This window comes from Chlorella variabilis (assembly GCF_000147415.1).
Source record: "Chlorella variabilis unplaced genomic scaffold CHLNCscaffold_13, whole genome shotgun sequence".
NCBI lineage: Eukaryota > Viridiplantae > Chlorophyta > Trebouxiophyceae > Chlorellales > Chlorellaceae > Chlorella > Chlorella variabilis.
The window spans coordinates 959,193-983,959 of record NW_005435075.1 but is presented as its reverse complement, the minus strand read 5'-3'; the positions used below and the strand labels follow the sequence as shown (position 1 = coordinate 983,959).

The 24,767-nt window shown below is 71.5% G+C and overlaps 4 protein-coding genes across 4 annotated transcripts in view; 2 read left to right on the top strand and 2 right to left on the bottom strand.

The window, feature by feature from the left end:
• CHLNCDRAFT_58189 (hypothetical protein) overlaps positions 1–4,532 on the bottom strand; it is a gene marked incomplete at its 5' end in the record, with an annotated part of 5,612 nt that extends 1,080 nt beyond the window's left edge. The window contains 14 exons of the mRNA XM_005846591.1: positions 90–192; positions 425–540; positions 765–863; positions 1,045–1,188; positions 1,424–1,538; positions 1,695–1,801; positions 2,020–2,037; positions 2,236–2,398; positions 2,639–2,739; positions 3,055–3,213; positions 3,413–3,490; positions 3,697–3,833; positions 4,011–4,130; positions 4,247–4,532. Of these exons, the coding sequence (XP_005846653.1) occupies positions 90–192; positions 425–540; positions 765–863; positions 1,045–1,188; positions 1,424–1,538; positions 1,695–1,801; positions 2,020–2,037; positions 2,236–2,398; positions 2,639–2,739; positions 3,055–3,213; positions 3,413–3,490; positions 3,697–3,833; positions 4,011–4,130; positions 4,247–4,532 (1,746 nt within the window). The remainder of the gene's footprint in view (positions 1–89; positions 193–424; positions 541–764; positions 864–1,044; positions 1,189–1,423; positions 1,539–1,694; positions 1,802–2,019; positions 2,038–2,235; positions 2,399–2,638; positions 2,740–3,054; positions 3,214–3,412; positions 3,491–3,696; positions 3,834–4,010; positions 4,131–4,246) is intronic.
• A 434-nt stretch (positions 4,533–4,966) lies between these two features.
• Positions 4,967–5,911, bottom strand: CHLNCDRAFT_135340 (hypothetical protein; the record flags this gene model as incomplete). Its single annotated transcript, XM_005846590.1, has 4 exons — positions 4,967–5,067; positions 5,300–5,486; positions 5,628–5,733; positions 5,883–5,911. 4 exons carry the CDS (start codon positions 5,909–5,911, stop codon positions 4,967–4,969), a joined length of 423 nt encoding a protein of 140 aa, XP_005846652.1.
• Positions 5,912–6,833: 922 nt separating this feature from the next.
• Positions 6,834–20,876, top strand: CHLNCDRAFT_135339 (hypothetical protein; the record flags this gene model as incomplete). Its single annotated transcript, XM_005846740.1, has 40 exons — positions 6,834–6,937; positions 7,109–7,181; positions 7,373–7,475; positions 7,615–8,300; positions 8,469–8,501; positions 8,677–8,980; positions 9,227–9,294; positions 9,565–9,668; positions 9,846–9,920; positions 10,127–10,186; positions 10,363–10,474; positions 10,674–10,726; positions 10,927–10,999; positions 11,192–11,416; positions 11,631–11,837; positions 12,049–12,200; positions 12,369–12,508; positions 12,817–12,859; positions 12,975–13,097; positions 13,291–13,496; positions 13,737–14,104; positions 14,327–14,422; positions 14,621–14,712; positions 14,911–15,025; positions 15,222–15,461; positions 15,653–15,791; positions 16,055–16,130; positions 16,322–16,421; positions 16,608–16,754; positions 16,922–17,016; positions 17,298–17,397; positions 17,599–18,024; positions 18,191–18,533; positions 18,755–18,857; positions 18,994–19,050; positions 19,202–19,392; positions 19,647–19,722; positions 19,987–20,091; positions 20,248–20,505; positions 20,675–20,876. The coding sequence occupies 40 exons, from the start codon at positions 6,834–6,836 to the stop codon at positions 20,874–20,876; spliced, it is 6,273 nt and encodes a 2,090-aa protein (XP_005846802.1).
• Positions 20,877–22,097: 1,221 nt separating this feature from the next.
• Positions 22,098–24,325, top strand: CHLNCDRAFT_135338 (expressed protein; the record flags this gene model as incomplete). The annotated part of the gene is made up of 6 exons (XM_005846739.1): positions 22,098–22,164; positions 22,396–22,938; positions 23,184–23,305; positions 23,500–23,571; positions 23,748–23,799; positions 24,045–24,325. 6 exons carry the CDS (start codon positions 22,098–22,100, stop codon positions 24,323–24,325), a joined length of 1,137 nt encoding a protein of 378 aa, XP_005846801.1.
• Positions 24,326–24,767: the final 442 nt, after the last annotated feature.

The window sequence follows — 24,767 nt, the reverse complement described above, 5'->3', positions numbered from 1 at the left end:
GAGGAGGAGGAGGAGGGGACGGAAGATGTTGAGAGAGCGGCAAGGCGGGCGGGCGGGCGGGCGGCGCGGAGGGCGGCGCGGCGGCCGCGCACCTGCGCGGTGGGCGGCAGCGAGCGCATGAGCGTGTCCATGTCGGTCAGCAGCTCCTGAAACTCCTCAAACGACAGCCCCGCCTCCAGACGCTCCACGTGCCTGCACCACGCCGCCAGCCACAGCAGGCGCATGAAGGGCAGGGCAGGGCAGGGCAGGGCAGGGCAGGGGCAGGGGCAGGGCAGGGGCAGGGGCAGGGGCAGGGCAGGGCAGGGGGCCAGGTGCCCGACGGGGCAGCGGCAAGGGTCAGGCAGGGGAAGCTGGAAGCGACGCAGCGGCACGCCACGCCACATCGCCGGCCGCCCCAAGCCAGCCCGCCAGCCTGCGCGCTCACTTGCTGTAGCGGCCCTCCTTGCGGCTGGCGCCCCACACGCCGCGCGCCGCCTTCTCCAGCACCCCCTCCTCCAGCATAGCAGCCAGCTCGCCCATCTGAGGATACCGCTTGCCAGCCTGGCGGTACAGGAGCACAACAGGGCGGCGGCGGCGGCGGCGGGGAGGGGCTTCAGACGGCTGGCACGCGGGGCCCACGGCAACCCCGCATGCATGCCAGCAGCAAGGGCCGCAGGAGGTGCCGGCCGCCGTCCACCCCGACCGCATCGCCACTGCCGCCCACCCATGGCCACCGCCGCCACCACCGCCACCACCACCACCGCACACACGCGTAGGCCCCCCACCTTCTTCAGCAGGCCGGTGACCTCGTCCCGCGACAGCCGGTTGTCTTTGTTGGTGTCGGCTTCGGCAAACAGCTTGGCCGCATCCTCCACAGACTTGTCCTGCAGGGGGGGCAGGCAGGCACGATGCAAGCAGGGCGGCGGAGCACGCCTGTTGAAACAACAAGTGCCGGGCGCCGGCCGCAGCCGCCAGCCCCAGCCCGCCCATGCCGTGGCGTGGCCTGCACCGCTCGACACGGAGAAACCCACGCAGCACAGCGCCCGCCCTCGTGCCGCCCCTGACCTGGTGCGTCACCGCGGCGTCCCCCATGGCAAAGATGGTACCGTTGGTTCCTTTGACCCGCAGGTGGCCGTCCACCACCACCCCCGTCCGCGAGTTCTGCACATCCTCCAGCTGCCGCTGCAGCTGCTCCTTGAGGCCGCGCACCTGCGCGCGGGGGGGGCGGGCGGCGGCAGGAGCAGGCGCTCGGTACATGTGTGTGGGTGTGCATGGGTGTGTGGATGAGATGGGGTGGGGTGGCGCTCGGCGTGTGTGTGGCTGGGCACGGGTGTGTGGCAGTGCAGGGTGGCAGGGCGAGGAGCACGGAGAGCAGGAGGACGCGCGGCTGCAGTGGCCGCTGCTGCTGCTTCTCCTGGGGTTGACACACTCTGCCCCAGCTCACCAGCGGGTGCATGGCGATGCCTGTGGCCCACACGCAGGTGCCAAAGGGCAGCTTCTCCTCGGTCTTGTTGCCGTTGCGCGTCACCGTCAGCGCGCCCTCCCCCACGCTCCGCACCCTGCACGCCCGCGGCGGCGCGCGCAAGGGAGCCCAGCGGCGGCGTGAGTGGCGACCCAGCCTCCCTCCCTCCCTCCCTCCTCCTATCCCTCCATTCCTTCCCTCCATCCCTCCCTCCATCCCTCCCCCGCGCTTCACCCCACCCCCCTGCCCTCACATCGTGCCCAGCTGCACGTTGATGCCCTCCCGCATGAAGTGTGAGGCCGTGTACTCGGACAGCTGGCGGTCAAAGGCGCCCAGCAGGTGGTCCATGGTGTCAACCACCTGGTGTGTGCGGGGGGGCAGGGGCAGGGGTGAGGGCAGGGGCAGTGACAGGGGCCAGGAGCAGGGGTGAGGGCAGGCAAGGCAGGGTGGCGGGAGGAGGCAGAGGGCCCGCCCAGGCACGCGGGCAGAGCAGGCGGGAAGGGCGGGCAGGGACGCGGCGGCTGGCAGGGAGGGGGCATGGCGGTGGCGCGGCCTGCCGCCAGCGGGCTGGCCCTCACCGTGATGCTGATGTCCTCCTGCAGTGCAGGCAACAACCAGGCAGGCGGGCAGGTGAGCAGCAGGCGAGCAGCAGGTGGCAGCAGGCGGCGGCCAGGCGGCGGTTCCTGGGTGCCTGTCACTCGCCCCCCACAACAGGCAACCACCCCACACGCCTCCACCACCACAGACACACAACAACCACAGCAACAACACACCACCCACCGCCCACCACGAACCTTGAGGTGCGGCAGCAGGCGCGCCACATCCTCCTGCACAAAGTCGTGCAGCTCGGCGGCCAGCTCCACCCCCGTGGGCCCGCCGCCCACCACCACAAAGTTGAGGTGGCGGCGCCGCTCCTCGCGGGTCAGGTGGGGCAGACCCGCATGCTCCACCACCTTGCTGGAGGGGGCGGAGGCGGAGGCAGGGGAGCGCGGGGGAGCTGTTAGCAGCGCTGGGTGCTTTGGCTGGGCAGAGCGGGGCGGTGGTGGGGAGGGAGGCAACCGGGCAGCGGCTGCGGCCCACGCGGGGCGGGGGCGAGAGCAGGCTCGCCCCAGCGCGGGCCGCCGGCGCGTGCCCTGCCCTGCCCTGCCATGCGGCGCCGCCGCCGCAGCCGCCAGTCCCCCAAACATGGGCGCGCACCTGATGTGCACCCTCAGCCTGTGGGCGTCGTCGATTGACTTGAGGAAGAAGCAGCGCTCCGCCACGCCCTGGATGCCAAACGTGTTGTTCACTGAGCCCACCTGCGGGGCGGGGGGGTGCGCGTGCGTGTGCGTGGGTGGGCGAGCGTGTGTGTTGGTGTGTGGGGGAGGTGGCAGCAGCGAGGGCGGCCAGGAGAGGCGGGGCGAGGCGGGCTGGATGGGCGGGGCATAGCACTTCTCAGCACCGCGGCAGGAGCTGCGCCACACAGGCCGGGCCGCATCCCCGCCCCGCCGCCCAGCCCAGGCCAGCGCAGCCCAGGCCAGAGGCCAGCTCAGGCCACGCCAGCTCAGCCCAGCGCAGCGCAGCCCAGCCCAGCACAGCCTCTAGCTCCCAGCCCAGCACAGCACGGCACCCACCCCCACGAGCAGGATGTCGTAGGGGACCTCAAACGTGTCGAGCTCGTGGGCGGCGGGGGCGGCGGGCGGCGCGGCGGCGCCGCCCTTCATCCACCCCTTCTTCCCGCCGCCGCCGCCCGCCTGGCACTTGCCGCTCTCATGATCCAGAGCCTCGCACACCTGATGGAGGGCGGTGCATGCAGGGGGGCAGAGAAAGTCAAGGATTGGCAATAGAAGAAGCAGAGCCAGGTGGACAGCGCTGCCGCCTGAGCCGCCGCCCCGGCCAGCTGCCGGCCAGCAGCAACACGCGGTCGGGGTCGGGCCGAGCGGAGCAGCGGCAGGACAAGGCAGGGGGGGGGCGGCGGCTCGTGGTACCCACGTGGCACTTGTTCACTGCGCAGTGCAGCACTTGGCGCTCTGCGTCGATGGAGGTGCAGGCGGCCTGGTAGTACTGGCCCTGCAGGCGGTACGCACAGGCAGTACCAGGGACAGTACCAGGGGCAGTATCAGGTGGCTGTCCGTTGGGGGGCTCGGGCTCAAAAGGCAGCCTGGCAGAGCCGGAGCGCAGATGCGCTGCCTCACACAGGACAAAAAAGCGCACACAAACGCGCGCACACACTCGCGCACACACACGCACACACACGCACAGGCAGGCGCGCCCACCTGCCCCGCCAGCAGGTTGCGGATGGGCTCCATGATCGACCGCTCCTGCACGCTGCCCGCCGCCGCGCCCGGCAGCAGCGGTGTGTACAGAAAGTAGGAGCGCGGGGACACCACCACCACCTCGTACTGGCCGTTGGCTGCGGCACGGCAGGGGCCCACGGAGCGGGGAGGGCGCTGGCGGAACGGCAGAGTGAGCACAGCGGGAGCAGGGCAGGGGACCGCAGGGGGTGTACGGGGCAAGCAGGTCAGGCAGCAGGCAGCCAGGGAGAGGGCGGGTTTGCCGCAGCGTGTGGCGGCAGGCGGCGCTCACGCACGTCCAAAGGCGCCCTTCCAGTCCAGGTTCTTCAAAAAGGCGACCGCGCCCCAGCCAGACCCCAGCACCACCACCCGCGTCTTGCGCTTGGGCGCCGCCGCCTCCGCCGCCGGCGCGCCCTCTGCGCATGAGTGGCAGCAAGGGGGCGGGGGCAAGGTGAGGTGCAGGGAGGCGCTGGATGGATGGATGGGCTCTGCGCCTTTTCGTTACCGCCGGTGCCACTGCCGGCATACGCACCTGGTGGCGCGTCTGGCGGGGACGCGGCAGCCTCACACTCTGCGGTGTTGTCGCCGCCTGGGTACATCTGCAGCCCGACTGCGCCCACTCCCAGGCAGGCCGCCACCGCGGCAGCCCACTGCTGCCTGGAGCCGGCGCGGGCGGCGGCAGAGGCGCCGCCACCGCCGCCACCGGCGCCGGCGGCGGAGCTCAAACTGGCGTACTGCACTTTGCAGCCCGCGGCGGCACGCCCACAGGCCGCAGCTGCCAGCTGCAAGAGCCGGGGTGCCAGCCTCGAGGCCTGCATGCTGACCTACTCCCACCAACCCTAGCTAGGAGGTGCGATCTGCGAGCGGCTGGGCCTCGCCAAGCGCGCGCCCTGAGTCACCAGCCAGCGCTGCAAATCGCTGGCGATGCGAACAACGAGTGGTCAGCGCATTGGTGGGGTTGACCTGGCGGCACTAGGTGGCGACCGCCGTAGATGCTTTTTCTTGGTTCCTTCGCACCTCTACACTGCATGGACCTGCGCCCTTCCGAACTGCTGCAATCCTCCATTCTCTAAACCATGAAAAGCTAAATTACAGGCTGCCAGCAAATGTGGCAAGAAGCATGGCCAGGGGCAAGGAGGGGAGAACAAAAGAGAGCAGCGGCGCGGGCGAGTGGAATGGCAGCTGAGGCTCTATTGATCACAGTCCGTGAAGCAAGACGAGCACGAAGGCTAGGAGCCACCGGCCGGGGGCGCTACTTGGCGACAAAGCTGCTGCCGCAGCCGCAGCTGCTGGCGGCGTTGGGGTTGTTGTGGATCACAAAGGCGGACCGCATCAGGTCGCTCTCAAAGTCCACTGCAGGCAGGCAGGCAAGGCAGGCAGGCAGGCAGGCGGGCAGGGGGTCAGGGCCGGAATGAGGTCGCACGCCCCATCAGCGGCGCCGCCGGCTGCGAACCATAAAGAAAAACAAAAACAAAAAGAAAAAAACACCGTACTTTAACTGTGGCTGCAGCTGAATCAGCTATAGGTTTAGCTTCATTAGTTGTGTATTATCGTATTCGTGGTACGATAGCTACGACAGCCTCACCTACGGCCCCCTTGAGGAACTCCAGGGAGATGTCGTCGCACACCAGGCGCACGCCGTCCCGCTCAAACAGGCGGTCGGTGGGCGCCAGCTGCTGCGCGGCCGCCCCCTCCTCGATGGCAAACTCATACTGGAATCCGCTGCACCCGCCACCCTCCACGGTCACGCGCAGCGCCACGGGGCCCGACGACTGCATGCATGGCGCGGGAGGGCCAGGCAGGTGGGTGGTGGGTGGGACCTTCTGCGGTTCTAGAAGGCAGGCAGCCATGGTCGGTAGCACACGCCGCGCTGCTGCAGCCCTCCCTGCCCTGAACCACAGCCACACCCGCACCTCTGCCTGCAGCTCCTTCAGCCGCTCCACCGCGCTGTCAGACAGGGCCAGGCCGTCGGAGCCGGTGCTGCTGTTGGTGCTGGCCTCCGCCGGCGCCGCTTGGGCGCTGGCGGCGCGACACCGCTGCTGCCGATGCGGAGCGCCGCAGGAGCCCAATGGCGCTGCTGCACCCACTCTCGTGGGCGCCCCAAGGTGCTGTCCGCTGCCCAGCTGCGCAGCCCAGCGCGACAGCCCGCGCTGCGCTCCTCCACAAACCAGCCACGGCTGGGCGGCAGCGGCGGCATACTGGCGGCAGCCACGAGGGGCGCCTCCTCCAGCTGCCCAGCCACGAGCGGCCACTAGACAAGCGTCAGGGCCGGCCAGGGCCTCGGTGATTGCGGTGCGGGGCCCCGTGCCAGCCACTTCTGCGAGGGTGGTTGCCTGCCTGGCCAGAGCCGAAGCCTGCTGGAGTGCCTGCCGTCGCATGGCTTTGGCAGGCAGCTGTGGGGTGAGGCAGAGGTCTGCAGGCGCTGGCAAGTCCGCGCTGCAGCGCGCTGTGGGAGAACCTGAGTGCCAGAGATGCTGACCGGCCTGGCGGTTGATTCTCTTGAAACTGTGGATGTAATGGAGTCTATTGCTGCTCACAGGGCGCATCCCTTCCACCAGCCACGTAGGAATTGTCCGGAACGTTGCTTTGCTTGCCCAGAAGGCCTCCTCATCCTGTTCTCAATGCCAGGACAGTGATCCAGGCGCATCCGATGTCGAGGGCACCGCAGCGAAAGGGTTATGGATGGTGTTGCTTTTCGGCGCAGGCGGGCCGCCCTCACAGGCCCACCTACCCGCCACGTAGAGCATGTGTGCTGTGGCTGGCAGCATTGTAGCTGTGACCTGGCATTCATGGAGGAGCCATTGCTTGCCCCCACCGTGCTCGATCCAGGCGGCTTACAGCCCTGGCTTAGGGCTGCGGAAGTGGGGCCCCGCACATCGGCAACCTGGGCTCGCCTGGCCCGAGGGCAAAGGCGCACTGGCTGCATGCTTGCACCCCATGCATGCATACGAGGAGAGACATATGCATGCTTCCAGGGGCGCCTCGGCTCGACATGCATCTGCAACCCCTCCCGAAACCCTAGCGGCGCCTGCCACCTGTCGCGCCACTAGCCATGCGTGCGCCTAGGGCTTTGACCAACCCATCTTTGACACCTCATGCAGCTGTGATCATCGCTAGCCATGCCTGTCGACACTGGCGACCCGCACAGCGGGCGCGAGGCCACCGGATGGCAGCAGTTCCGGGCTATTGTGCGCAAGAACTGGCTGCTGCGCCTTCGGGGCGGGTGAGGTGGCGCCTGCAGCGCGCCCAGCCGGCGGGGTACACAGGGCGGGCGGCAGTGAGCCCCGCCCGTCCGCTCCTGCCGGCGAACCGCGGCCGCCGCCCGCTGGGCTGGTCACCTTGTTGCCCACCCTTTCCTCAGCACGCTGCTGCACCCTGCTGCCTGGGCCCGCAGGCGCAAGTGGTTTGGGCTTGGCGGCTGGTTTGCGGCGACGGTGGACGTGCTGGTGCCTGTCCTCTTCTTTGTGGTGGGCGGCCGCAGAAGCATGGATGGAACCAGGGCCAGCCGGCAGCCGGGCGCAGTTCCCAGTCGCAACAGGGGACAGCTGTTGGCGTTCAGTGCGCCAAGCGCATGCGCGCCTCGCCCCGCCGCGTCTGCTCCTCGCGGCCTGCACTCGCTTGCCGCCCACCGCCGCCCCTGCCGCGCCGCCCGACGCAGGTGATGTGCATCCCCAAGCATTACATGCGCCCCATTGCCTACCCGGCAGCGCTGTCGCCGCTGTACCCAGCGCACAGCGCGGCCTGGGGGGAGGTTTACTCGGGTGGGTGGCGTGGGGCCGGCACGGCTGCCTGCCGGAGCGACCTCCGCCGCTGCGTGCTGCGCGTGCAAATATGTCGCGCCCCGTGGGAGTGTATGCCGATGATGGCTAGGTTTGCCTGCATGCGTGTGTGTGTCTGCAGGCCCCGCGTCCGACGCGCCCGGCGACGCCGCCCGCCTGCTGTTTGCGCCCAACACCACCGCCGTCACCGGCCTCATGCTGCTGCTGGCCAAGGCGGCGGCCTGCCCGCCTGGCGGCGCCATCTCAGCATACGCCTCCAGCTCAGCATCCTTCTACCACTTCTTCGCCGCCTCTGCCAAGGCGGCGGCGGCGGAGCACCCAGAGTGCGCCAGCGGGGGTGCCGACGCCTGCCGCGCGCAGCCCGCGTGCTACCTGCCGCTGTACCAGCGCCAGCTGGCGGGCCATGCCAGCGCGGAGGAGGCGGCAGCGGCAGCGGCGGCGCAGCCGGGCACAGTGGATGCCCTGCTCGACTTCACCGCCTGGCAGCAGGCCCTGGACGCGCGGCAGGCGGCGCCGGGGCAGGGGCGGCAGCAGGCGGGGACACCGGAACGGGAGCCGGCGCAGCGGCAGCCGCCGCGCTGGCGGCTGCTTGAGGCGGCGCCGCAGCGCCCGCCCCGCCTGGCTGCGCAGCGCAGCGGGCAGGAGGGGGATGAGGAGGAGGAGGGGGGCGAGGCGTGGCAGCAGGCGCTGCTGGGGCGGGAGGCTGGGGGGCAGCGGTGGCGGGGTGTGGGCAGCCCCCTTGTCTACTCCTACACACTGCGCATGAATCACAGTGAGGTGCCGCCCACCCGCATGCTCCTGAACCAGGTGGGCTTGAAGCGAGGGACCTGTGGCCTGCAGGCGGGGTTTGGGTGCGGGCCTGGCGCCGCGCATGGATGGCTGCTCAGCCCGCCGCCCTCGCCTGCAACTCGTGCCGCTCGCCCTGCTGCCCGGCCAACCGCCGGCGCCTGCCCCGCCCGCTGCCCCCCGCCGCAGTTCGACCTGCTGCCCGGCAAGCAGTACAAGCAGGTGGGGCGCGGCTGGGGGCGTGGCGCGCTGCAGTGGGGGCGGGGAGGGGCCAGGCAGCTGCGCCCACAGCGGCACAGGCCTGCAGCTAGTGCGTGCATGCGTCTGGCTGCTACCCAGCAGACCTGGCCAACCCCTGTCTGCTCCTCCTCCTGCTGCGCCCCCGTCCCGCCCGCAGTACTGGTTCTTTGCTAACCTCCAGACCCTGGTGGAGCACGCGGTGCTGGCCCACGCCGCGGCTGGCCCGGCGGGGCAGGCCGCGTGGGAGGCCGCCAGTGGAGGCGCCGCTCGCGGGGCCGCCGCCCGTGGCACCGCGCCCTGGCTGGCTCGCCTGGCGCAGGCGTCGCCTCCGCTGCTGCCGCTGGCGCTGTCCGTCAAGCCCTTCCCCTGGCCGGCCACGAGCCTGGACCTGGGGGCTACCGCCGCCGCCCTCTTCTTCAACATGCTGCTGGTCTTTGCCTTCCTGCAGCCCACCCGCGCAGGTGAGCTCCCCACGCCTCCCCGGAGCCGCCGGGAACGGCCTCCCCGCTTGCCTCCTGCCGCCGCAGCAGGGGCAGCAGCGGGAGAAAGAAGCGGGCAGGCTGTGCTGCTCCTCTGCCTGTGTCTTGTTGTATGGGCCGACTGCGCCGTCCTCGCCCCGCCGCCGCCCTCCCCGCCCCTCTGCTTGTTCCGTTCCATGAGGCGCCGGCCCCTCCCCTGCCCTTGCCGCCCTCCCTCCCCGCCTGCAGCTATCATGTCTGTGGTTCAAGAGAGGGAGCTGCTGCTGAGGGAGGGCATGCGCATCCTGGGGCTGCAGGTGGGCTGTGTGTGTGTGTGTGTGTGTGTGTGTGTGTGTGTGTGTGTGTCTAGGTGCGGGACGGGGAGGGGTCAGGCGCATCCTGCATCCCCTGCGGCCGCCAGCACTGCCCTGCCTGCAGCAGCGCGGCGCATGCGAGTGCCGCTCCACCATGCCCGCAGTAGCAGCCACGCCCACCCTGCCGCCCTGCCCTCCTGCCTGTTGCCGCCGCCTGCCCACCTGCCTGCCCTGCCTGTTGCCGCCTCGCCTGCTCCGCCTGCCTGCCCCCAGGACGGCGCCTACTGGTCCAGCTGGTTCCTGACTCACTGGTCCGGCATGGCGGTCAGCGGCGCGCTGTGCGCCGCGGTGGGCCTCTACCCCTTCTCCCACAGCAGGTGTGTGGTACCGCAGTACACCAAGCAGTACACTTGGGCAGTACCAAAGCGGTAATGCATGTGCTGCAGCGCCGGGGCGCTGCCGGGCAGCTCGCATCACTGCCTCCCGCCTTCACCCCTGACTCCTCCATCCCACCGCACCGGTACCGCCACCTTCCCCGCCCACCTTCCCTGCAGCCTCCCGCTCATGCTTGCCTTCTACTGGCTGGTGGCCGCCTCCTTGCTGCTCTTCGCCTACTGCCTGTCCACCCTGTTCAGGCAAGCGCCGGCCGGGGTCACCCATGCTAGGGTTCTGGGGGTGTGCATCTATGTGGGCCGGCGGGCGGGGCATCGAGCGGATGCTGCGGCAGCTGGGCTGCGCAGCGAGCTCGCCACACCGCCACCTCGCCCTCCCCGTCGTACCTGACCCGGCTCGCACCCCCTTCTCGCCGCTCCCCAACCAACCACTCCTGGCGCAGCAAGACTCGGGTGGCTGGCGGCGCAGGGGCAGTGCTCTACTCTCTCGCCATGATGCCTGGGTGAGTGGGTGGTGGTGGGCGGGGTGTCGGGTGTGGGGTTGGGGGGCGGGGCAACTGCCCACAGATTGGGATGGGGCAGGAGAGCTTGGAGGCAGCTGGTGCTGCCCTGCAGGGCTGCGTGCTGACTCGTGGCGTGGCCCCCCCTGCCCGCCGCCCGCCTCCCGCCGCGCCTGCAGCTACCTGATGCCCTCGCTGCAGCCCTATGGCGGCCCCGGCTGGGCGCTGTCCTGCCTGCTGCCCCCCTCCGCCATCTCCCTCTTTGCCTCGGTGCTAGTCAAGCACGAGGCGGTGCAGCAGGCAAGCAAGGGCGCCACCGCGGCGCGCCTCTGCTGCTGCTTGTGTACAAGTGCTGGTATGGTGTGTGTGGTGTGGTGGCGGAAGCGGGGCGGGCAAGGGAGCAAGAACCCCCTGCAGGCTTGCCGCCAGCCGTGCCGTGCCCACCCAGCCTGCCTCGCCTGCTGCCTCTGGCGCCTCCTCCTCCTTGCAGGGCCTGACATGGAGCACCCTCGGCATGCCGGTCACCGTGGAGCACAGCTTCAGGTGGGAGCAGGCGCCATACAATGTATGGTACACCTCCATCTGCTGGGGCTGAGGTGGCACCGCTGAGATGGCACCGCTGAGCTGGCACCGGCTGCCGCTGCTCGCCTTGCCAGCCAGCCACGCTCGTTTTGCCCCCGCCCCGCCCCCGCCCCCGCCCCCTCATTCCCCCGCGTCGTGCCTGGCGACTGTCTGTACCGCAGCGCTGCCAGCGTGTACCGCATGCTGCTGCTGGATGTGGCGCTCTATGCTGCGCTGCTGTGGTACCTGGACAAGGTGGGCTACTTGGTACCGCTGTGGCTGTTTGGTACTGCTTGGCTGCTTGGTGTGCTGTGCGTGTGGGCGTGCTTGGCTGCCGCCGGATGCGAGCCTTGCTGCTGGCCTTTGTCCCCGTGGCGCCCTGGCCCCTCTCCCGCCTCCCTGCCTCCTACGATGCCCTGACAAACAGCCACACCCCTGCTTCAACAGGTCGTCCCCTCTGATGTGGGGCAGCAGCTGCCCTGGGCCTTCCCTCTCTCACCAGACTACTGGCGGCAGCAGTGGCGGCAGCTGGCGCCCGCCGCGACCGGCGCCGCCGCCGCCGCCGCGGCCGCGCCGGCGGCCAACGGGGGCGGCGACGGCGGCGGCTGCGATGCTGCGGTGCGCATCATGGGGCTGCGCAAGGTCTTCCGTACCACAGACGGCATGGATAAGGTGGGCGGTGGTGGTGCAGGTGCAGGTGCAAGGAAGCTGGCTGACACGCCGCCACCGGTACCGCCGGTCGGCACGCCGGCAGACCTCCCTGCATCCGCTCCCTCTGCAGCTCCAGCGCCTGCTGGCCGCTGCCCACACACCACGCGCCGCCCATGCCGCTCTCGCGCCCATCCTGCCTCGTCTGCCTGCTCACGGCGCTCCTCCGCTGCTCCAGGTGGCGGTGGATGGGCTGAGCCTGGGGATGCGGCGGGGACAGATCACCGCGCTGCTGGGCCACAACGGCGCCGGCAAGACGACGACGATCTCCATCCTGTCGGGCCTGCTGCCGGCCAGCTCCGGGGACGCTTTCTTCTACCCCGCAGCGGGGCGCGCCGGCCTGTCTGTGCGCGACGACATGCCCGCCATCCGCGGCTCGCTGGGCGTGTGCCCGCAGGCATGCACCGCCGCTGCCGCCGCCGCGCCCCTGCTCCCGTGCTGCGCGCCCGTGCTTTGTTCTGTTGCTCCGGCGTGCGGCCGCTGCCCGGCGAGCGACGGAGCGGGGGCGGCCTGCCCCACCCTGCCGTGCGCCTCCCCTCCTCGCCTGGCCTCCACCTGTGCTGCCCCCCGCCTGCCCCACCCTGCCCCGCCCGCAGTTTGATGTGCTGTGGCCGCAGCTGACTGTGAGGGAGCACCTTGAGCTTTATGCCGCCATCAAGGGCTATGCCACCAGGCAAGCCGGGGGCTGGGCCGGCGGGGGTTGGGTGGTGGGGCCGCAGCCGGGGACAGGGGGCGATGGAGCAGGCGTGTCGCTCTCTGGGGTCACACCCAGCTGGCGCCAGCTGCACCCCTTGCCCCTCCCGCTCCCTGCTGGGTGCCCGTCCCCACTCCTCTGCCCCCGCCGCTTCGTGCCCTCCACTCGCCTGCCTGCCTGCCTGTCCCCGCCCCCGCTGCCCCTCCCGGCGCACCGCTGCAGGCAGGGGCGGCGCGTACTGGTCGAGGCGGCGGCGGCCGAGGTGGGGCTGGAGGCCAAGCTGGGCTCCGCGGCGGCGGAGCTGTCTGGCGGGCAGCGGCGCAAGCTGTCGGTGGCGCTGGCGTTCGTGGGGGACCCGGCAGGTGGGTGGGCTGGTGGGTGGGCTGGCCTTGTCTGGAGGAAAGGAAAGGGGACGGGAGGGGAGGGGAAAGGAAAGCAAAGGAGAGGATGATTCGTTCGGCGGGGCGGGGGAGCTAGCTGGCTGGCCGCGCTTGAGTGCACAATCACAACTCTTCCCGCACACACACGGCCACCACGCCCCACCGCCTGCCCGCCTGCCCGCAGTGGTGATCCTGGATGAGCCCACCAGCGGCATGGACCCATACACACGCAGGCAAGAGCAAGCCAAGCCCACTGCATGGCGGCGGGCTGCGCGCCGCCCGGCATGCAGCGTCGTCGCCGCCGCTGCCGCAGCCGCATGCTGCCGCTGCTCGGTCCCGCCCCAGCCCCTGCCGCGTGTGACCGGCCCCGCAGCCCCTGCCCGTCCCTGCACCCCCACCCCACCCTGCGCACGCAAACACGCCCGCCCTGCGCGCCTCGGTGCCGCAGGTTCACGTGGGGCGTCATCCAGGCACGGCGTGCCCGCTGCGGTACCGCGGTACTGCTGACCACCCACAGCATGGAGGAAGCTGACCTGCTGGCTGACGACATCGCCATCATGGCACACGGCAGGTGGGTGGGCGGGCAGGCGGCCCAGCAGCTGCTGCCTCTGCGGCAGGCCGGGCAGGGCAGGGCGGTGCTGGGATGGCGGCGCCAGAGGCTGGCGTGGGCTGCCGCCTCGCCGCACACGAGCGGCGGCGGCGGCGGCGGCTGGCCGCGACCGGCGGCATCGCCTCCTCCCGACAGCGGCCTGCCTTGCTTGCAGGCTGGCGGCGCTGGGCACCTCTCTCGACCTCAAGAGCCAGTTTGGGGTGGGGTACACCCTCACCCTCAGCCTGGCGGCGGGCGGGGCCGGCGGCGCCGCACAGGCGGCCGCGCAGGATGGCGGCAGTGAAGGGGTGGCCGGCGTGGCGCAGCTGACGTCCCTGGTGCGGCGCCACGTGCCGCAGGCGCAGCTGCTGTCGGCCTCAGGTGCGGGGAGGTGGGGGGCTAGGGAGGGGGCAGGGGCGCGGCCGGTGCAGGGTGCTCTCCGCATGGCAGACGGGAAGGGCTGGTGGAGGGGTGGAGGGGTGGCAGCAGCGGGTGGCTGGCTGGCCGTGCCTTGCCTGGCGCCGCCCCACATTGCCTGCAGTCAAGGCCCGCGTTAATCACCTTGCCCCAACCGCACCTGCCCCCGGCTGCTGCTGCTGCTGCTGCTGCTGCTGTGTGCAGGCAGCGAGGCCGCCTACCGGCTGCCCAAGGAGTCCGCCGCCGCCTTCCCGCCGCTGCTGCGCGCGCTGGGGGGCGAGCGAGGCGACAACGGCGGCGGCGGCGGCGGCGGCGGCGGCGGCGGCGGGGAAGATGCCCCGGCCGTGGCCGGCTACGGCCTGTCTGTGACGACGCTGGAGGAAGTGTTCCTGAGGGTTTCGGAGTCGGCAGGCGCGGCCGCCGACGCCGCGGCGGCGCCAGCCGGCGGCGGCGAGGGCACGGCGCCCGCGGCCGCGGCAGCCAAGGAGCTGCCGGGGCGGGAGCAGGGGGAGGGGGGCGGCGGGCGGGATGAGTTTGTGGTGGTCAACCTGCCGATGAGGTGCTACCAAAAGGTTCGGCGGCCTGGCATGTGCTGCTGTGCTGTGCTGTGCCGTGCTGTGCCGTGCTGTGCCGTGCTGTGCCGTGGAGTTTGTATGCTGTGGTTGCTGTGGCTGCTGCCTGCGGTGCGGCCGGTGCTTTGGTGCGGCGAGCGCGTGTGCCGACCCCCACCCGCCCACACCCAGGCTCCGACTGGGTTCGCTCCTTGTTGTCGGCGCTGGCTGGCTGGCCTGCAGGGCTGGGCGCTGTGGTGGCAGCAGCTGCGTGCGCTGGTGGCGAAGCGGGCGCTGTGCGCGGCGCGCGACTGGTGGGCGGCCCTGGTGCAGGCAAGTGTGGGTGTGTGGTGGTGTGGGGGGGGGGCTTGCCACTGGCGCTGGGCATGCTGCTTCGCCTGGCACTGCAGCTGGGTCCCATGCCTGCGGCCAGACAGCTTGCCGCATCCCCACGGCACACGCACACACAAATGCGCACACGCGCAAGCACACGCGCGGAGCAAGGCCCTTGCCGCTCCCTGCCCGCCACGCGTGCAGGTGGCGGTGCCGGTGCTGCTGGTGCTGCTGGCGCTGTGGGGCAACGCCGTGTCGGCGGCGCTGCCGCAGCAGCCGCCGCTGGCGCTCGACAGGTGGGCGCCTGCTGGGCTGCTGCCTGGGCCTCTGGGCGCGCTCGCTCGCGCTGCGCGCTTCCTCTCGCCCAGCCCCGGCCTACACGCCGCGGTTGGCCGCCTGCCTGTGTGCCCTGCCCTGCCGCCGCCTCTCGCCTCGCGTCTCTATCTTTCAATCCGCTCTGCGCCCCGCCTCCGCCTCCCCCACCCTCCCGGCAGGCCCACCGCGCTGAGCGGCAACCCCGCAGCCTACGGCGCCGCCGCCGACCTGCGCTCTTCTGCCGGCGGCGCCGCCCAGCTGGCCTCCTTCCTGGCCGGCTATCCAGAGGCCCGGGTGGGGCGCGGCCTGCTGCTCCCCCTCCCTCCCCTTGCTCACCCCCCCTCCCCGCGGCATACCGGGCAGCCGCACGGCGCGTGGCGTTTGCTTGCGGCGTGCCGCGTGCGTGCGCGTCATGCATGTCATGCATAGCATGCATATCGCTTGCTGAGCTGGCGCCCCGTCGTGCTCCCGCTGCGCGCCGCCCCTGCAGGACACTGGCGCCACCCGCATCCTGACGCTGCCGATGTTTGAGAAGCTGAACGGCAGCCTGGATGGCTGGCTGCTGGGCCAGTGGCACAACAGCGCCGCCAGGCGGTATGACGCCTTCTTCCTGCAGACCCTGCCCCCCAACCTCACCTCGGGGGCGGTGCCGGAGGCCGGTACGGTGCTGCAGTACAGCGTGGCCGCCAACCAGACCGCCATCCACGGCCTGCCTGCCGCCATCACCCAGGTGCGGCGTGGCGGTTTGGCGGTTTGGCGGTGTGGGATGGGTGGGGCCGCAGCTCCGCAAGGGCCCGGCCGGCCTGGTCTGCACTTCCCGCCTCTCCCTGCAACGTCCACGCTCCCACCAACCACACACACACACACACAACGTGCCACTAACCACCACCACCACCACCACCGCCTACCGCCTGCCCCCAGGTGCACGCCGCGCTGCTGCGCTGGCTGACGGGCGACGCAGGCGCCGACATCCGCCTCACCTCCCACCCGCTGCCGGTACTGCCTCGCGAGCAGGACATGCGGATCACGGAGGAGGCAGGCGCGCCACACGCTGTACACTGTACCGCTGGCCGCCAGCCTGTACTGCTGGCCGCCAGCCTGGCGCTGGCGCCGCCATGCCTGCCGCAGAGGCTGTGCCGGGCCTTGCATGCCTGCTGAGAGCCCCAGCAGCCGGGGCCCAGCCCTCCATCCCCCCCTTTGGTCGCTTCATGTGCCCCCCGTTGCGCACCAGCGGCCACCCACCCACCCACCCGCCAACGAGCGCACACGTCTGCGGCCGCCGCCTCAGCGCCCGCCCCTGCTGCGCCCCGCCACCCCCCGCAGGCAACCTGCTGCTGGTGATGTGCGTGGTGCTGGCCACCTCGGTCCTCTCAGCCTCCTTTGCCATCTTCCTGGTCAGGTGCGGTGTGTGTGTGTGTGTGTGTGTGTGTGTGTGTGTGTGTGCGCGCGCGCGTTGTGTTGGTGTTGGTGGATGATGAAAGGGAGGGGACGCCAGTGGTGTGCCCCTGGGGAGCACTGCCCTGTAGCAGCGGTCCCTGGCGCCGCCGCGCCGCCCACGTCGCGCAGCGCTGCCCCGCCGCCGCCTCGCAGGGAGCGCGCCAGCGGCGGCAAGGCGGTGCAGCTGATTGCGGGCGCCGCGCCCTCCGCCTTCTGGGCCGCCAACCTGCTGTTCGACCTGCTCTATTACTCGGTGGGTGGCAGGCATGTGGGAGGGCGTGTGGGAGGCGTGTGGGTGGCGTGTGGTTGTGGTGTGGTGCGGGAAGTGCGCTGGCTGAGTGCTGAGTGGGGGGCGAGTAGTGGTTTGTTTGCCCTGGCGTCTTGTTGTGTTGGTGTTGTAGTTTCCTCAGCCTCCCGGGCGCTGCCGCTGCCCGCGCAGGTGCCCGCCGCTCTCATGGTAGGCCTCTTTGCCGCCTTCCGCCTGCCCGCCTTCTCGGGACCGCGCCTGGCGGCCACCGCGGCCATGCTGTGGGCCTTTGCCCCTGCCGGCCTCTGCCTCACCTACCTCCTGCAGTCCGCCTTTGAGGTGGGCGGGTGGGGGCATGGGATGAGCGCGGCAGCAGGGGCTGTGGGCAGAGGGGGGGGACCAAGCAGGGCCCCATGGCTTGGCGCTGCGCACAGGCAGGCCCCTGCCACACCCGCGCCCGCACATCGCTGCCGCCCACACACCGGGAGTGAGGCTGTTCTGTGCAGGACGAGGTGCGGGTGCTGGTACGGGCCAACTCCCTGTACTTCACCACCGGATACCTGGGATACCTGGCAGTCTGGATACTGGATACCATCGCCATGTGGGTGCCGCCAAGTGGGGGTGTGGGGGCGAGGGTGGGAGGTGTGGGGGGCGGGACCGGGGCGCCTGATGGAGGCACTGGCAGGGGGGGCGGGGGCGGCGAGGGGATGTGGTGTGTGGGTGCAAAGCGGCATGCATGACAGGAATGGCGGACGGGAGGCTTGGCTGTGGCAGGCCGAAGGGGAAAGAGGGTGCCCGGGTTGCTTGCGGACAGGCGTGACGGGGCAGGCACGCAGCCGTGCCTGACCGGGCCCCCCACACCCCCTTCCGCCGCCGCCGCAGGTTCATGCCGCGCCCCGGCGTGACCCGCACCCGCACGGTACTGCGCCTGGTGCTGCAGTCGCTGTCCCCCCACTTCTGTGTAGCCAGAGGCCTGCACCTGGTGAGTGGCGGTGGGGCTGGGGCTTGGGTTGGGGCTGCCGGGAGTCTGTGCGATGGGCCTGGCAGCAGAGGTGTGGTGGCCGGGGTGCCTGGCACGCGCATGGCGAGACGAGGCGCGGCGGCGGCGCTGGTCCTGCACAGCCAATGTTGCTGTTCCTTGGGTTTGACCGTCCTGCTGCTTGCTGCGCCGCCTTTGCCGCAGATCTCGGGCACCTACCACCCAGACCAGCTGGCAGCCCGGCTGGAAAGCGCGCTGGGCGGCGGCGGGGCCGCCGGCGCGGTGGACGGCCCCTGGCCTCCCACCCCCGGCAGCTGGCTGGGGCCCTGGGCCTGGCAGGTGTCGGGCCAGCTGCTGGCCAGCCTGGCGGCGCAGGCGATACTGTACGGTGGTGCTGTGGTACTGGTGGAGGCTGGAGTGCTTTCCCGGGGGCGGCGCCGCGTGGCGGCAGCCTGGCGCGGGCGCAGGGCCCGCACAGGCGGCGCCGGCGGCGGCGGCGGCTACCAGCCGCTGCCGGGGCAGGAGGAGCAGGGGGGGCAGCCCTCTGGGGCAGCCGCCGCGGCGGCTGCCGAGCAGGGGGAGGCGGAGGATGCTGATGTGGCGGCCGAGCGGCGGGCCATCCAGGCAAGCGTCAGCCGGGGGGCTGGGTGGCGCTGGGTGGCCATGCTGCGACGACGGTTGTGCCGTGGAGGCGCCGCCAGCCAGCCTGCTGTCGCCGTGTGCCGCATGCCGAGGCAGCTCAAGCTTGGCTGGCCCCTGCCTTGCTGTGACTGTGTGTGTGTGTGTGTGTGTGCAGAGCGGGCACCTGGCCGCCGACAGGGTGCCCGTGCTGCTCAGGGGCGTCAGCAAGTCGTTCTGGCAGCCGCCCGAGAGCGGCAAGGGCCGCGAGCGGGAGCAGGGGCACGAGCACAGGCACGGGCTGGGGCCGGGGCCGGAGGCGCCTGGGAGCGAGGAGCGGCGGGGCGCCAGCGAGGCGGCACAGGCAGGGGGCGGCGTCGTGCGCGCTGTGCGCGACCTGTGGCTCAGCATCGGCAAGCCGCAGGCGGCCGACGGCGGCGGCGGCGGCGGCGGCGGCGAGTGCTTTGGCCTGCTGGGCGTGAACGGCGCGGGCAAGACCACAACCTTCCGCATGCTCACAGGTGTGTTGTCCTTTGGCTGCCGGCAGCAGCTGCCGTCCTGCTGCCTCTGCTGCGCACGTACCGCCGGCACCGCTGGCCAGCGGGCGGCGAGGTGGAGCGCTGGCTCGTGTGCAGCTGCTGCTTCCTCTGGCTGCCGCCGCCGCTCGCTGCCTCCACCTCGACCTCGCCACCCGCCTGCCCACCCAACCCTGCTTCCTTCCACCCTCCTCCTCAATGAGCAGGGGAGGTGGTGCCAGATGCCGGCGACGCGCTCGTGGGCGGCCTCTCGCTGCTGCAGCAGACAACTGCTGCTCGGCAGCTGCTGGGGTACTGCCCCCAGGCCAGGTGCGTGGCCCCCGCGGCGCCCGTCGCCCGCCAGCTGTGTGTGTGCCCCTCGCACCGCGGGCCTGACGGCGCAGGCCGCCTGCTCACCAGCGCTGCCTGCCGTGCCCTCCCTCCTCCCCCGCGCCCCTCCCTGCAGCGCCCTGCCTGCCCAGATGACGGGGCGGGAGGTTGTGCGCATGTATGCGCGCCTGAGGTGCGCGTGCCGGCCGCACCTGCACCCGCCCGCCAGGCGCCTCGCATGCGCCGCCCGCCAGCTTCTGGTCAGCTTCCGCCACCCAGCCTTCCTGGCATGCTGAGTGCCCGCTTGCTCCTCGCTGCACTGGTCGGCCCCGTCCCGCACGCAGGGGCCTGCCTGAGCGACTGATTGAGGTGGAGGCCACCCGCCTGCTGAAGCAGCTGGGGTTGACGGAGTATGGTGGGCGCGCGTGCGGCACCTACAGCGGCGGCAACCGCCGCAAACTGAGCGTGGCGGCGGCGCTGGTGGGGGCGGCGCAGGTGGTGCTGCTGGATGAGCCCTCTACGGGCATGGACCCAGGTGGGGCCTGGCAGCGCGTGGTGCGGCAGAGGGGCGAGGGTTGTGTGTGTGTGTGTGTGTGTGTGTGTGTGTGTGGAGGGGCGCTCGTCGCCAGGTGCGGCACGTTCCCTGGTGGCGGCGGCAGCGGGCGATGGATGTGCAGCACTGTGCAGGCCCGGAGCGGTGGGGTGCTCGGGAGGCAGCCAGCTGGGCCCAATTGTGCTTGACCAGCGCGCGCCCTGCCCGGGGGGCCATCGACGTGCGGCTGCGTGCAGGGGCGCGGCGGGCGCTGTGGGGCGTCATCCGTGGCGAGATGGCGCGGGGCCGCACCGTGCTGCTGACCAGCCACAGGTGAGTGAGGGGCAGGGTGTGTGTGGCAGGCCGCAGGCCGCAGCAGCGTGCGGCAGACCATGGCTGGCAGCAGCCGGCGGCGACGGCAGGAGAGGCGTTGGAGGGTGGCAGCACCTGCGCTTTCGGGCGGCGCTCACGGGTGACAGCAGAGAGGATTGGGCGGCTCTTCGCGGGGTGTCCGCGCCGCCCTGCTGCGACCTGCAGCCCATTGCGCCTGCCGTAACGTGCGGCGCCTGCCCTGCGCCACATGCCTGCCATATGCAGCATGGAGGAGTGCGAGGCTGTGTGCGGGCGGGTTGGGGTCATGTCTGGCGGCCGCCTGCGCGCCCTGGGCTCTGTGCAGCACCTGAAGACCAAGCATGGGCAGGGGTGCGCTGCGCCGCGTGCTGGCCAGCCGCAGGCACACTGCTGGCCAACTGCCGGGCCGGTGCTGCCAGGGGAGCGTGGTGCAGCGTATAGAGTGCTGTGCAGTTCCGTGGCATCGGGCATCCGTGTGCCATGACCGCTGGCCTGATGGTACCGCAGGTACTCCCTGGAGATGCGCGTCCCTCCCGGGTGCGCGGCGGCCGCCGCGCAGCTGGTGACCCGCTGCTGCCCTGGCGCGCGCCGCCGCCCCGAGCACTGGCAGGCGGCGGCGGCGCAGCTGCACGGCGGCGCCGACGGCGGCGTGGGCGGAGGCGCGCAGGGTGGCGGCGAGGGCGGGGGCGACACACATCTGAGCTTCATGATACCCCAGCAGCAGGCCGACCTGCCTGGCCTGTTTGCCGCGCTGGAAGCCGCCAGGTGCGCGCGGGGCGGGGGCAGCGGTGGGCGCCAGGGCTGTAGGCGCGGCTGTTTGGCCCGCCGAGTCCCCCCACCCCCTCTGTCTCTGCTACTGCTGCTGCCGGCCGCGCCCGCGCAACTGGGTGAAACAGCAAGCTCAGCTTGTGCGCCCGCTCGCGCGTGTGTGCAGGGCTGGCAGCGTGGCAGGCGCGGGCGCGGAGGCCGCGCCCCGGGCCGCCGCGCCGCCGCTTGTTCTGGAGTACTCGCTCAGCCAGACCACGCTGGAGCAGGTGTTCCTGGCCCTGGCTGCTGCGGCCGCCCACGAGGAGCAGCAGCAGCAGGAGGAGGAGGAGGAGGAGGTTGGCAACGGCGCCGACCACCTGCAGGGTTGACGACGGCTGGGGCGCTGCGGGGAGCGGTGGCTCGCCCTCGCGAGCGGCGTGGACGGTTTGTTACACGCCATGCTGGGTTATTGCAATGGTTTTGGATTGAGAGCTGCCAGCTCCCTGAAAAGCCTGCTTCGACATACCACCGCTCCGTGACTGGCATCACACAACGGCGGCTCCAGCGTGAGCACCTGCTCTGCACCGCGGCAGCCGCTGCCGCGCTCCTCACGGGTGCATGGCTCTGGCTTCAGCCCGACCCCATGGTAGCCCGTTCCTGGGCACATGTTCCAGCTGCCATGCACCGATAGGACTGGTTTCGTCCCGGAGGTGGAAGGAGGAGCCACGATTGCAGCTGCAGGCAGTCAGGACGGGACCGCCTCCGCTGCTGTGAAAACCTGGCCTGTTTTAGCACGCTGCAGCCCCGTCAAAGCAACATGCCAAACTTCCTCCGGCTGCCGGAGGAGCTGACAGCGCATTAACGAGGTGCGACAGATCTGGGCTTTCCAGCAGCGCTGATTAGCGCCTACAAGCACCAGCGCTGGTTGATAAGCATGCTAGCTGGCAGAACGCTGCTGTCTGGTACTATCACTTGAGTAACCACATCGACGCCAGGTGGCAGATGTTGCGATACTCCCCCCCCCATCCTGGCAAGGAGGAGGAACGTAACCAATCCTGACATTCGTCATAGTCCATCCCCAATCGAACCAGCGCCGCCCCGCCTCGCGGGAGTGTACTCGTCAGTGCCTGAGCACCAGCACTCGCACGCTGGGCCCTGGGCACCGCCTGCAGCCAATCTCAGGCTGCCTGTGGCAATCACCAGACCCTACCCCGAGCCCCCCGTCCCCACCCGGAGCTGGGGAGGAGCTGTCAGCGCGCCCTGGCCACGCAGCTCCAAACCCTGGGCCTCCTCTGCCAGGTGCGCCTGTGCCGAATTCCGTTGGTCATGTTGGCCCCGAGCCGATGCGGGTGCAGCCGCGTGCTGGCTTCGCCCGCGTGTGAGGCATGCCCCGCCATGCACTTGTTCGGGCCTCCCTGTTCGCGAGGGCCTCTGCAGCCCCCCAGGAGCCCACAACAGGCGCCCCTGGTTGCCTGCAGATTGCCTGCGAGCCCGCCGACTGGCCATCCGACGCTGGGGTTGGTTTCCCGCCACTGGGCCGCGCCCGGCGCACCAACCGTCCGGGCACACTCGCCTCCCTCCATCCAGGCCACCACCCTAGCCCCCGCCTGATGCCCTCACCCAGCCTGAGTCAAGGAGCCGCCGCCCCGCGGCGCATGGTGGAGCCCGCAGCCCCAGGTGCGCAGCCAGCAGGCGGCGGGGGCGGTGGGGCGCACTCCGGGCACAGGCGTGCGGCAGAACGGCCGCGTACCGGCGTTGCTGAATCTGCCAAGCCTCGGGCCCCGTTGCTGTGCGCCCTGCATCCTCCCGCACTGCACGCTCCCGCATGTATCGAGGCACGCCTGCATCGATGCAACGGGGGCTGCTCACCACACACACCCTACTGCGCTCCCCTACCTTGCGGTGCAGGCTGCGGACAGCTGCCGCCCCACGAGTCTGAAATGCCGACCAAGGGCAGCGCGGCGCCTGCCGCGTGCTTGCCTGCGCCGGCGCCAGCTGCGGCGGCGGCCCTGCCAGCGCCATGGCCCGCCAGCGACTCCCCCGCCGTGCAGCCCCAGCCGCCGCGCCTCAGCCCGGGCAGCGGCCACGGCGCCCGGCCAATCACGCCTGACCCTGCCCCCGCCCAGGCCGCCGCCACGCCCGACGCCTCTCGCGCGGCATCGGCAGGCGCAGGCGCGGCGGCAGGGGCCGCCGCGCGGCAGGCGCGGGCCCGCGAGCAGCGCGAGCAGGAGCGCTGGTGCAGGGTCGAGTCCTTTGTGCGCCACGTCACCACCTCCCCGCTCATCCACTCCGCCCTCTGCTCTCTGCTGGACGGCGTCAGCGGCGAGGCGGACGGCGAGACGGACGGCGAGGCGGACGGCGAGGCGGACGCCGAGCTGCCGCACGGCGACACGCTTCAGCTGGCCCTGGCCCAGATGCTGGCGCTGTTCCTGCGCGCGGGATACCCCACGGGTGAGTGTGGGGCCGGGCGGGCTGCCGCCTGCAGCCCAGGCTGGCGTGGCGCGTTCAGTGCCCGGCACGCTCGCATGCGGCCCGCCCCATCCCGTCCAGCATGGGCTGCCTGCGCCGGCGGCCTCGTGCCGCGCGCCGCCGCCTGCCTGCCCGCCTGCCTGCCTGCCTGCCCCGCCCTGCTGGCCCCTCCCTGCCCCTGCCCTGACCCCCGACCCCTCCCGCGCGCCCCCCTTGCCCGGCTGCAGCCAGCGACGAGGCGCTGCTAACGTGCCTGTGGGTGCTGGAGTCATTTGGCAACGTCTGGCGCTCGCCCGCCGGCCCCCGCATCTCCGCGTATGTCCACAACCTGTGCTACTTTGCGCCAGAGGTGGGGGCGGGGGCGGGCCGGCGTGCCAGCTGGCGAGCAGGGAGAGAAGATCGATGGCGCCCCGCCTGCTACATCTTCCTGTGTGCGCCAGCAGCCAAGGGGAAGCACCCTACGGCCGCCGGCACGCTCACACACGCAGCACATGCAAAACATGCACACCCCACCACACCACGCACTCCCCCGCCCGCGTGCAGCTTGCGCTGTACGTGAACCGCAACTGGCGGGAGCGGTACATCAACATGCGCGCGGCGCTGGTGGAGGGGCAGGTGTGTGCGCGGGCGCACGCCCGCGCCGCCGCACAGCACGTGCCGCCGCTGCCTGCGCCCGTGCCCGCGCCGCGCCACGGCCCTGCCGCGCATGCGTGGAGCAGGCCCCCCGGGCGGGTGTGGGGTGCGCCTGCGTGTGGCGCTGAGGTGGCAGCCTGGTGCCTGGTGCTGTGCAGCGGGAGCTGCTGAGCCGTGTGGAGTGGCGGGTGCGGCTGGACCTGCACTCAGGTGGGGCCCTTCCCGGGGCAGGCACCTGAGCAGCACGCAGCAGCCGCAGAGCCGGAGCAGCTGCTGAGCCGCCCCTGTGTGTAGCATTTGCGTGTTGCCGCCTGATTGGATGGCGGCGGCAGGCCCCCACAGGGGGCGGTGCAAGGGGCCGTGCAGGAGCGAGCGCAGCACGCCTTGCGGCCTGCGCCCGCCTGCTGTCGACCCCTGCACGCCTGCTGCCTGCTACCTGCTGCCCCCCGCTGCAGACGTGCGCCCCTGCTACCACTGGCTGTTCCGGAACCCCGCCGCCTGGGGCCGCCTGGCTGGCCGGCTGTCGCCAGAAGACGCCGGCCGCGCCGCCGCCGCTCCCGGCGCCATCCCGGCGCCGCCGGCAGCCGCCAGGGACGGCTGGCCGGCCAGCCTGCGCGCCCTGTGCAACCGCGTGGAGAGCAGGCGGCCCGTCGCCGAGCCTGGTGTGCCGCAGGGCGCAGAAGAGTTTGCGGCTCTCTCCACGCTCTGGCCCAAGCGCCAGCGCACCCAGCTGTAGACTGGGCAGGGACAGAGGGATGTGAGGCGCCCGGTGGCCCCAAATCCGTACCCCCTGCCGCCTGCCCTCCCCCCACCCCCCGTGATATAGCGCCGCCCCCTTGCGGCGAGTTTTCCTTCTGCCACCTTTCCTCCCGCCAACCTCCTGCCACCAGCAACGGTCAATTCTCCTTGCGAATGAGCCAAACTCCTAAACCCGCGGCTTGCTTTCAACCCTCTTGTCCGGAACGCCCCCCGGACCCATTTTGCCCCCGACATTTCATGCCCCTCAGTCCCACCCTCCTGCCGGCTTTTTCTCTGCTGCAAGGATAGCTCAGCCCCTGCCCCCGCCACCGAGCAGATCGTGCATATGCGCTGCATGCCGCAGCCCCATCCCCACCTCCCCCCGCTGGCCCAGCGGGCTTGATCCAACGCTGGCCCCGCTCGGGTGGCAGGCCCTCGCC